General features: G+C 45.4%; 1 protein-coding gene across 6 annotated transcripts in view; it reads left to right on the forward strand.

The window, feature by feature from the left end:
- The first annotated feature begins 8,587 nt into the window (after positions 1–8,587).
- LOC142587383 (uncharacterized) overlaps positions 8,588–12,019 on the forward strand; it is a 209,680-nt gene continuing 206,248 nt past the window's right edge. For all 6 annotated transcript variants that reach the window (XR_012829508.1, XM_075698339.1, XM_075698341.1 and 3 more), the window contains exon 1: positions 8,588–8,732. Coding sequence is in view for 5 of the 6 variants with exons in the window: in XM_075698339.1 (XP_075554454.1) it covers positions 8,613–8,732 (120 nt within the window). In the remaining variant the exon portion in view is untranslated. The remainder of the gene's footprint in view (positions 8,733–12,019) is intronic.

Raw genomic sequence — 12,019 nt, forward strand, 5'->3', positions numbered from 1 at the left:
AGTGCTAGTTAGAAACATTGCCGCAGGCATTCAGCTGCATGCTGCAAGAGGTCAGTTGGGCGCGTTATCTTGAACTTGCTGAAAACGGATGAGGAGTTGATGTTTCATGCTGAATAAAGTGCAAACCCGATATAAGCGATCTTGCGCGCGACAGCTACTAGCGATGCGATGGAGATGGCTGTCCCGTTCGCTCGTCGCCTACAAGTCGTACTCCGCGCGAGCGACGGTTTTGAGCGACGTCTCCCCGGTGTTGCCGGTGTGAGGGCTGCAAATACGCGTCAAAACTAGCTTGACGCGTGCTTTAGTAATTTAAGTTGGTGTATTTTACTGTAAAAAGTAGCATAAAATATTTCCGCAGGTCTTGCAGTAGGTTCTTATCCTTGCAAGTATAAAAATTGAATCGTTTGCTCGTTCCGCGCGACAATCGGTAGTATTTCAGCGATGTACATGCAGTTCCGGCTTCGCGCTATTGGCTAGTCGCTCATAGCACTTCCGGGCGTCGATCGACGAATTCTAGATTTTTAGAACCGAGCGATCTGTGCAAGCGACGGCCCGTTTTGTCGCTCGAGGCCGTCGCTCGTCGCCGTTGCGCACTAAATCGCTCTCATGGTGTTTAGCCCTAAGACTGAACTGTTGTTGCTCATGTATTGAAACGGTGTGATTATATGTCTTGATTTTATGTCTCCTGTTGCAGTTTTCGAGCACGGTGCGAATCTGAAAAGGTGCTTATGTCTACGAACTCGGTAAATTGGAAAGCATCGAGTTATGCATCGGCATCGAATGTTACGGCGACTGTGTGGAATTACAATTGCAGGGGCGCTTTGCATAGGCTTATTATTTTCGACATGCCTGTGCATTTGCTAATATGAGTTCGCGTTTCACAGTTATGTCATATGAACCGCTAAATCACCCTTCTCCTGGACGTTACAAGCGTAATGTGTGCATCTTGCTACTGCATGGCAGATCAAAGGCCACATTGAACTTTCTTGTTATTATTGAAATGTGGGTTAGCTTGCCATAACAAGTCTTGTTGTCCTTTCTTATAGGCACATACAGTCATATCCATTGAACTGAAGGACCATATTTTCATCCCTACTGAGCATTATGTTTGCAGATATGATCCTCGAATTATGGCTTGAGCTATGGGACAACCAGAGATGGTGCGGGGGGCACACTGGGCACGTGCTTAGAGTGTGTCAAAAGTGTTGTTTGCGACACGACAGACTTATGACATCTGACAATGACCAATATTCTATTTATTAGTAGGAGTATTGTAACGTTGGGGTGCTGAACGAAGATGAACTTTCAATTATTTCTTTTTTGTTTAAATATGAAAATTTATCTCAGTTCAGCAGTTGACTGTTGGAGCCATTTAGATGTTTCGCATGCATTTAAGTAGGAAGACTAAGAGCTAAGAGTTTCTTTTAGTGCCATGACCTTGACTGTATTGATGTTTTACGCCATGTCCTCGTGTTGACTTTTGCACACGATATTTTTCAGGCACCCGCTTTATATAAGGCAAGAAGGCAGCTGCAAGGACATAATGATGTGAAAGAGCCAGCCCAGTACGACTCCACATAGTGCAGGGGAGCGCACGCCAAAGGTTGAAAATACATTGCCATGTAAATTGGACGAGAATACCAGAATGCGGGTATATTGGGTGTACCATTTGACTAAATGACAACAAAATCAAAGTAGAGTATGTCTCACCAAGATGAAAATTCTCATATTTCTACACTGTAATACTGATGAAACTTTAGAGAAAGTACTTATGATTTATGACAAGATGTGTTCTAAAGTTCATGGGCATCATTGTAATATGATTTTATGTGTTTGTCAGTATGTTTCTCAAATTATTATTCAATTTGTCTTGTGACTGATCAATAAAATTTTCACGTTTTAAGAGAAAATGTTTCATGTGAGTAACTCGGCGACTACAGATTACATCCCATTGACCAAGCAAAAGGGCAAGAGCTGCTTATGAAGGAATCAAATATTCCCCACATGTAAGTATTGCGAATCCTTTCTAACGCGACCATGGATCTACATCGTGCTTTCAGACTATTGGGAAGAGTACTAGCACTCTGTTCTGAAGGTGTACAAGCACTCTGTTTGGGGGAGAAGTACTCGGATTGTAGGAGTACTATTAACCCTGTGTGGAGAGTATTAGCACTCTCCGGAAGAGTACTAGCACTCCCTTGCGGTGGAGTAACAAAACTGTTAGGAGGAGTTGCCCTACTCTCTCGCAAAGACGGTCGATCTACTCTCGAGAAGACAGTGAAATATGGGACAAGCAGTTACTCCCACAAAGCAAGTGCTCGGAACTCTCTTTGTTTTTAGAGTGTATAGTTCAGGGCTTCTTGCAGGCGTTTTTTGGGACGAGTGAAATAAACTTTGTTTTAACTGGGTTTACGTTTAGCAAGCTATTTTTACATCAAGAAACAAGATTCGTGACATCGCCGTTTAACTTTCATAGTGGACTGTTAATGTATTTATCACTAGTGAATATCGTTGTATCATTAGCATAGGGGATGTACTCAGAACAGTTAAGCGATGATGGTAAGTCATTAAGTAAATGAGAAATAACAAAGGAACCAAAATTTATCCTTGTGGAACGCCTTCGTAGGTTGTTATTGGAGAAAATAAAATGCAGCCATATCAAACAACCTGGGTTCTGTTAGTAAGGTAGTTTTGCAAAAGAGCTAAAGTAGGTCCACAAATTCCAAATGATTCAAGTTTAGCATACAAAATGGAGTGGTTAATAGTCTCAAAAGCTTTAGTTAAATCAACAAATACCGCCTCCACCTATAGCCCACTGTCGATAAACTGCTTTATGCTGTCAGTTTTATCAGCGCTAATTCGGTTGATAAGTTAGCACGAAAACCAAACTGCTTAGGTGTCAAAAGGTTAAATTTTGTTAGGTAGTTCGTTAGGTGATTAACAGGGAGCTTCTCAATTACTTTAATTTTTTACCTTGTTTGAGACTCATTGGAAAAACGCCGGTACGAAATGCAGTGTTAGTAATATTAGAGAGGACAAGTAATAACTCACGAGCAACAAGTTTGATTTTAGATGGATGAATTGCATCTAGGCCACAGTCTGTGGTCTTAAGCCCTATTATAGTGCGATGAACTTCATTTGGCGAAGTGAGTTTTGGCGAAGTGGGGCAGCGCTTTGTTTCCATATATATGGTACCGGTTAATGCGCTCGCCTGGTACCGTCGATGAACAGACGACGGTGCGCTACTGTGGCGCCATCTTGTGTAGCGGTCGTCGCCGCAGAGCCCGTCTTGCGCGGCACTACGCTCCTCATGCTTTCGCTATACCCTCCCTCCTCGCGCCTCTACTCTCTCGCCGATTTTTTCACCCCCTGCGGCGCGCCGCGTTCGCTCTGACCTTTCGCTGCGCTCGTTCGCTCAGTTAAGGCCAGAATACATGGAGCGAATATGCGACGAATAGTCGGCGTTCGACGCCCGGCGGCGTACGCGCGATGCGCGGCGGCGGAGAAAACGTCGTTCGCCGCCGATCCAGCTGGCGCAGAAAAGTTCGTCGGGCGGCGACGATACCGGAACCGGCAAACGAGCGGCGCCCCAAAGCGAGCCAATCAGGTCTCACTATCCGCCCCGACTTCCGGCTAGGATTCCCCGCTTGTCCGTGTATCCCGATCCCGCTCAAACGTTCACGCCGGTCCCCCGCTTTTCGTATTCATGGCATCCAAACAAAACGGCGCGGCTGGAATTTAACAAGTTAATAACAGCCATGGTTAGACAAGCTCAGGTGCGCTACTTTCGGGTCTGCTTGCTTCGGCCGCGCGCGCGTTGAGCCACAGAACAGAGCCGCGCAGTTGGAGGAGCCGAAAGTTGTTTACCCGCCCAGTATTGCCACTGCCACAACGCATAGCATCGCCGCTTTCTTTAAACTACATCGGCACATGAATGTCTCAAACACATAAAAAAGACTAGAAATCATTTCTAAACAAAATTTTACGCGTTTTTAGAGTGTTCCGTAATTCAAAAGCGATAATAATTGTCGTTAAAGTTCTTTTTTTTTTGTCAAGTGTTTCACGACAGCGCATTTGCCTCGTCTAGCCACACTGATAACAACGCAGCGACTCGCCGGCGGCGGCCGGCCTGTCTTCGCTCCATGTAGCGCAGCCCGACGAAAATACGGCGTCGCGCCGCGGCAGATTTTCTGCTGCCCGAACTTCGTCGTGAAAGTTCGCTCCATGTATTCTGGCCTTTACGCCGCGAACGCCGACGATAAACGCATGAACGGGCGCCTAAGAGCTGCGCTCTAAAACCAAGCATGCGGTTAGCATTGCTTATTACAAACTTAACATACATATTCCAAGAATGTTGTATGTGATGTGTATCTCGAGGTATGTATAATAAGAAACAGCTGCCAGAGGTTCGTCTTTGAGGGTGTGAGCGGGAGTCTGACTTTGAATCCGCCATACTCATTGTTTTACACTTTGAAATCTTAAGGCTTATTAACCACGTATCGCAGCCTAGGCACCGGCTACGGGATGACTATCTTGCGTTGTATATTATTTTCGCTATTTCAAAATACACAATGGTGTAAAGTCTTTGAAATTTTCGTTTTGTGAATGTATCACTTTGCCAGCTGCCTGTTTGGTCCCCAGGTCCCCTCAAGTTGTCTATGACAACTTTTTGCCTGGAGGACCCCCAACTTTGTGTTGGAAATAAACTTAAGTGAAGTTTTCCGGAGGGAGGGGAAAGCCCCCCTCTACCCGGCGATGTCGAAGGCCACCCCCTCCCCTCAAAGTGTCTTTACCAAAGTGTTCTACTACCCAAATCATTTGAGGTTTCTTCTCAGTTGCCTTTACCTTTTCGCTTAAATTTTTTTTGCTGCTAAAAGCTTAGTGCATCGTTGTTGGCGCTGACGTGCACGGCTGTTAATTCATGTTTTCGATTTATTTCTGCAAATAAATCAAGCATAAAGGAGATCAATGCAAATATGGAGAGAATGCAAATAAAGGAGATCAAGCGCGTTAAATCCCCACCGGCGGCTACCTGATCCTTATTTTCTAACTTCAAATATTCCTTAAATTTTCACTGTGAAAATCATGCGCAGACAAAACATATGTAAATATACAGGGTGTCTCAACTATGATGCACCAAGATTTTAAAGTATGCAAATGCCACGTAGCTGGGCAGAACCAAGGTAACGTTGTTTGCCGTCGCTTGGAGATACTCGGATTATTTTTTGCATTCCGTCATATACTTTTTTGCAAGATAGAGGGATCTCGTAAACGACGTTGTTTACACTCTGCAGAACGCTTTTCATGGTTCTTTTTACAGCCCACATTTTTGTCTGCACAAATGATGCGACGGCTCAGCTGAGCGAGCTTCTTGGGTGCTGAATAAACCATCGGTATGTTAAGCCAATCGAGTAGACACTTCTTTCAGGCAGTGTGTGTTGTGCGTGTGTTCGTCTTCCTTTCTGCTGTACCGTCCCGTTGCGCTCTATACCAAGATGGTCCTCACGTTACCAGTTTTAGCGCTGAATTTGGAGAACTTAAAAAATTTAGAAGAGGCACATCAAAGCATATGTTCTAGCATGTTTTATGAATGTCCAGAACAACAGGTGTTCTTTACAGGAATAATGCTTAAGGAATGCGGCAGATGCAAAAATATGAAGCGCAGGCACGCAAGCCTAGCTTCAACAAATGCCTTTATCAAAAAATGAGGCAATACATATGCACACATGACACTCTTGAGAATGCAAAGCCATACGTGAGCTGTATCACATTTATGGCGCAATCATGCAAAGATTTCGCTGTAACCTTCGTGCCTCGACCCAATAAATTTCTGGAAGAATGGCTTTGTGGTTGTCGGCAGCAAAGTGACCGCGGCCAAATTTTTAATGTCCCTTCCCAGGTTAGCACAAAAGGGATTCATTGTGTTTTTTCGCCATCTACCCGATACAATGAAAACGTCCGAAAGAAGACGCGGAATAGAAGCTCTATACTCTGGAAAACGTGGTATATCTAGTTTAATGTCTGGCTGGAATCCATTTTGTAGACGGTGGAAATCTGATCTTTAAAAAAAAAATGTCGTAAAATCTACGTCTAGAGTTAGAGTGCTCTAGACGTAGATTTTACGTCTAGAGCACTCTAGGGTTAGAGCATTTAGGATTTCCAAATACCTAAATAATATTATGAAAACCGTTGCCAATTAAAACCCTGTTTGAAGTCGTTTGAAGACGAAATAATTAGGTTCAGTGTTTTGCTATTGTTTTTGCAGCTTAGGTTAATTTCTCTGAGTGTGGCGTAACAACTGGAAAAGACAAGCGCGAGTAACCGCCTATTGAAGCGGTGAAATTACGACACGTGGCGCTGCGGCTAGCGTGCAAGAGTAGCGGGCCGTTCCCACTCTTCGCACTCGAGGGTAGTTCAATCTATCAGTTGTGGTTAGGAAGTAATTATTCGGTATGACGGCTGGTTAACGTACCAGCAAGAGCTGAACAAATAGTGATAATGAGCCATAATCGCGCGACTGCCATCGCAAATAAATGCTGACTTCGCCACGTAAAAAAAAAAAAAAAACATGAGCCCAGCACTCTGGCTATCTGCATATGCCTGAACAACAGCGTCGCGTATCGCAGTTTCGTTGCTCCAGTTGGCGGTCACGTCCCTAAACGTTGCCACAGCTCGTGCAAAAAGGGCTCTCGCACCATAAAAAAGGTCGATGCCCGAACACATATTGATTATGTATGATTTTATTTAGAAAGGTGTCGTGAGAAGGCAAGGAAACGTTACTACTCTAGGCACGACAGCGGTTGGGTGCAAACGGGATAAATTTAAGTTCAAGGTATGGTACAGTACGTTTCTGCTATTTCTGAAAAAAGTAAACACCATGCAAATACGTCAAGCGGACAACTTACGCAGGGCGTGCAGAAGCAAGGCCACATTTAAAGCGCACCGTATACGGTCTTGGCGACACTACGGAGCTGTCACACGTCAAACCGACGCTTCAGTGCCCGCCGCTGTAGCTTTGGCGCTGTGGCATTGCTCGAGGTCGCGCGTTTGATCCCGCCCGCGGCAGCCGCATTTCGACGGGGGAGGAATCACAAACGCTCGCGCAGTTAGATTTGGGGTCACGTCAACGAAGACCACGGCGTCAGAATTAATCCCGAGCCCGCCACCACGATGTGGCTCATAATCCGATTGTGGTTTTGGCACATACAGCCCCATAATTCAATTTAAACTTAATACTTCTGCCACAATGCGATGTGCCACGTGAGGCAATGGATATGCTCAACGCTGTCAGAGGTCATGAAGTATGGCGCACTACAACGCCTCAAGCAAACACCTCTTCCTGTGTGTTCTATGTACTACGCAGACAAACAGCAATAATGCACGCAAAGCTGAACATCAACCCACCACTCTCTTCTTGGGCTAAACGATGAAGAAATTAAGCATTCACCGTCAACATCACTGCTAATTGTCGCCAATCAAGGCAAACCATACAGAAAGCTTCACTTACATCGATTCATAGATTGTATGGGATCCGCATAATTTTTGCTTTGTGATATTTAGACAACGTCGAGTCTTGTAATTTTAAATGATCTTATATAGCAGTGAAATTGATAAACTGTACAACCAATCTCTGCGAACAACAAGGCGCATTCTGTGCCCCTTACACTAGCTCAGGCCCTTGACCGAAGCGAAAAAGACAACTTTCACATTAACATTTTCTGCTTGTTTGTTTAAGTTGTGTGAAATCTTGGGCGACTGTAGTGTCGTTGTGCTCATGTGAAAACGATGTGTTTATGAAGGAGTATGACAGTGACACTTGAACATGTAGGAAATGCGGCACTTCCAAGAAGCGGCGTGATTGGCGCAGTCAGCTTTCTATCATGCTATGACCGCACCATTTTCATAAGTATCCTTAGCCTATGAAAATGGTGCGAGCACTGCTTGACGTGTGAATGCCCTCGTATTTTAAAAATGTTTTTAAACCATGGGCGCATTGATGAAGCGTGCCTAACAGCTGAATTTTCACACTTCGAGCGCGAATAATTATTAGTCTTTTTAAAAACTATTTATGGACCTATAACGCGCACGTGTGACCTACTTTTGAAGTGATAAAACCTTGCGTGCGATGCTGAATTTGACATAATCTTGCATAGCTTGCTCAAGCATTTGAGTGTAGAAATATTTCTATTACCAAATTTCCATGTCCACTTTCTTGGCGAGAACGAATACGTATATATTTAAACTTTACACGACCCTACGAACGTCACTGGATCGGACGTATAGAAGTCAAATACTGGATGTATAACAATTGAATCATAGCCACACTGAATAGCAAATTAGATTTCTCGCGGTGAGTTTCCCCACTTTCTGTTCCTTGGCGTCGGGCATGTAAAAGCTCTGTACGTGTATAATACTGTTCTATTCCGGTGACGTGCGAGCGCTTCATCCTGCAAACTCCGCATACCGCATTTGCGTTGCATGCTATAGAGAAATCTTGTAAAATTTACTAAATGTATTGTTGCATTGTGCATGAAAACTAAGTGATAACCACCAGGTCACGATATATAAAGGAGCGACAGGAGAAGGGCAGAGTGGCGCCTAAATTTAGCATAATGCTTATCCTGAAAGCAGCGCTTTTAGTTCATGTCGTTGTAGCTATTGCGGATTCTCAAGACGAATTTCCCGAGTACTCGGACCAATACGAAGCCTACAGCTATGGCAATGCGTTAGAGGTGCGTAATAACGGTTCGTTTACTGTTACGCCGCGCTAGTTTACGGTCCTGTTTGTGTGTGTGTGTGTGGTCTGTCGCGCTTTTCGTAGGAGTGGATTCTCACCAACTTGCGGAGCTGTCAACATCAGCAAATATAAACTTATAATATTCGCGTCGCGTTAGGAATTTCCGAGGGCTGATGTTTCTGATACAGTGGCGCAATGGCCCACACGGTTCGCCCCTCCCCGAAGTAGCCGGTGGCTGCAGTCTGCCAATTTTTAATGCGAATGCTTATTTTCCGCTGCACCCCGTTCGGCGTCCGTCTTTTTTCGATCTAGTAAAGAGGACCGATCCTGGAGACAGTGTGATGATATAGACACCGCAATCACAGGTGATGAGGGAGTAGGCTAGGCCGATCAGGTTAACAGTGCGAGATATGCGTCCTCGCAAAGCCTGTAAATTGTAATTTGCTTTGTAATGCGCATGCGGATAGTATAGGTCGCGCAATCAAAGCCGTGGGTGGGTGGATCCTGATAATGCTATTGCAAACCATTCACTCAGGAATAGCATGTGGACCTAACTGCCTCTCTTGCCAGCTGCTTCGCGTCGGTGTTCTGCGGCGTAAACGCAGCTCTTGCGCAGCTGTCGCACGCTCGTCGGAGTATTGTAGAACGGAACACCTGCGTCGTTATGCCGAGAGCGGCGACGGGGAAATACGTTGGCGCGCGGAGCGCTGCGCAGAGAGGAAAACATCTGCGTCGCAAGAAGTTGCCATGAACAGCTGTGACGTTAGCGTGGACTTCTCAGAGGAAGCGTTCGCGTAGACGCGTTGGTCAATACGCCACAAATAGTGTCCCATCGTTTAATGCGACCTCAAAGGATATATACCAACGTGTGGACCGGAACGTGAGAGGGGTTTAAACGCAAGAAATGATTTCACAAGCGGTCCAAATTAGTTAAACGCCACGCAACGGGTTTAGTACATATCAATACATACCAGTGCACCTGCCTGAACTTGGGCCCTACACCACGACGCCCATCAGTGTCTTGGTATATAGAATGGATGGAAGCCATCGTAGGCATTAACATGCACAAATGCTTATTCATTTCGTAAAAAAAAATGAGTCAACGTAATTCATTCTCGTCTATTGTTTCAACTCAAACAGTGCCACCAAGTGCATGATAGCAACATAAAATCTATATAGCGTAAGCGCTGCAAAGTGAGAGAGGAAAGGCAGGCAGGTTGGCGAGTTTCCGGTTTTCACACTGCATTCGGGGAGGGGGGCATACAGGGGTTGGAAAAATGGCAAAGAAAAAAAAAACACACGGTAAAGAAGACAGGCGTATACACCATGTAACGAAGCACCTACAATAATGGAACATCACATAACCTCTGCACTAAAATGACTCTCATCTGCGGACTGCATGTAATTGAACAAGTTTCCTACTCATAAACTCCTAGACAAGTGTTTTGGGCCTTTTTATGCATCAGACGAATAATGGGGTGCTCACGCAACAAGATCGGCCTTTTCACTGCCGCATGTACTGTGCGAATGCTTGCAGCGCAAGCCTACCCGCCGCGGCAGCCATATATGGCGATGACGTGGCGCTAATGATGTCGGGGTTTGAACCCCGGCCGCAGCCTCATTTTGACGGGGACGAAAAGCGCCACCGTACATAGATTTAGGTGTACATTAAGAAACCCCAGGTGGCCAAATTAATCCGAAGTTAGACACTATGGTCTGCCAGTCATCATTCTTGGGATTCTAAAGCAGCGCAATAAGACGGGCACCGGACGAAGAAAGACGCATTCTGCCTCCCGTCTTCTTGCGATGTTTTAGTATTCCACGCGTGCCATACCTACTCGCTGGAACTTCCAGTTTAGCTCATAATGATATGGTGTTTTTGTCACGTAAAACTCCATAATTTACTTATTTAAAGTAATTTTACCGCAGTCCTCTCGTTTACCTGAAACACGCATAAAGTGGCGCATCTTATTGTTACGCCATAACTACCAGACGTGCATAGGCCAAACCGCAAGCTGCCTCAAGGCTCACCTCGGCGAACACTCAACAACCTTCGGCAAAAGCAGCGAAGCAGCTTGACGCTACATTGGGGTGAGCGGGGTTTCGCACCAGACATTAGGGCATGACAGGTCATCGGACAATACGGAAAAGTATACGCGTGCCTGGTAGCCCAAGCTTACGCTATTCAAAAGTTGGCGCTCCATGTGTGAACACGCCTCTAACTGGCCGCTGTTGCTGATGATTTAGTGGCATTCCCTTTGAAACGGAGCGTTGACAATTTGTGATCTAGCCTGTTTGATTTACTCAGGTATGCTATACATACTTTTCATTTTAGCATTTTTGTACACATCTCTCTTACCCTTTTGTCTTCCTCAAAACCGCTACCTATGGCTTTAACATATCCGGTAGTATCAATCTCTGGCCTCGTTTTTTTCTCACCAATATTCTTATCCTCTCTTGCTTGTAGATCTATACTGCTGACCGGTTGATCCTTCTGTCTACTTTAAATCCAAGCGCTCCTGGTCCACGGGTCTCAGTGGGTGAATCCCTTCGCATTCCATTAGGATGTGCTGCGTGGTCTCCGCAATTTCAGCATACACATGTTAGGCTAATTGCGCGGGATCGATCAGAGTCGCCGCCTGGCGGGCAATGACTGAACCACGAATAGTGTCGACTGCTCCACACGTCACTTGCCGGGTTCTACGTGCGCACATGAGAATTCAGGGCACGATTACATTTAAGGACCGTCTCTTCAACGATCGTAGCACAGTCGCAAATGCTGGTCTGCATTTGTTAGACGGCGTACGAAAGCACTTAGCCTGCGCTGTCGTCTGTGCGCTGCAGTAAGACCAGTGACTGGTCCTGTGAGTGCGCGATGTCGCGCCCTCCGCTCGCCAGAATCATGTAAATGTTATCACGGCTTCGTATTTCGAGTACATCACAGCAAGTATTTTACCTCATTTACAAAGGAAGCATCAGGAGTGAGACGTCATTGCCAAGTTTCAGTGACTTGTCCCGATGTGTTGATCACTTGGCAATCTCTGTGACGCCACAAAACATGTATGGAGTGGCGTGAACATCACTCAGCAGAGGAAACAAAATTGCGACAGAACTCGTGCACCATTGACTTTCGATGGCAATACAGACGGAATTCTAGAAAGTTACGTTTATTTATTGTGTGTAGTGGTAATTCTGAGATTTTTATTACCTCGGCTGTATCTTTTGTTATTAGCGCGACAACCGACGGAGGAAGTGCGATGAAGGGCCAGAAACAGCGCTGGT

This window comes from Dermacentor variabilis, chromosome 7, assembly GCF_050947875.1.
Source record: "Dermacentor variabilis isolate Ectoservices chromosome 7, ASM5094787v1, whole genome shotgun sequence".
Classification (NCBI taxonomy): domain Eukaryota; kingdom Metazoa; phylum Arthropoda; class Arachnida; order Ixodida; family Ixodidae; genus Dermacentor; species Dermacentor variabilis.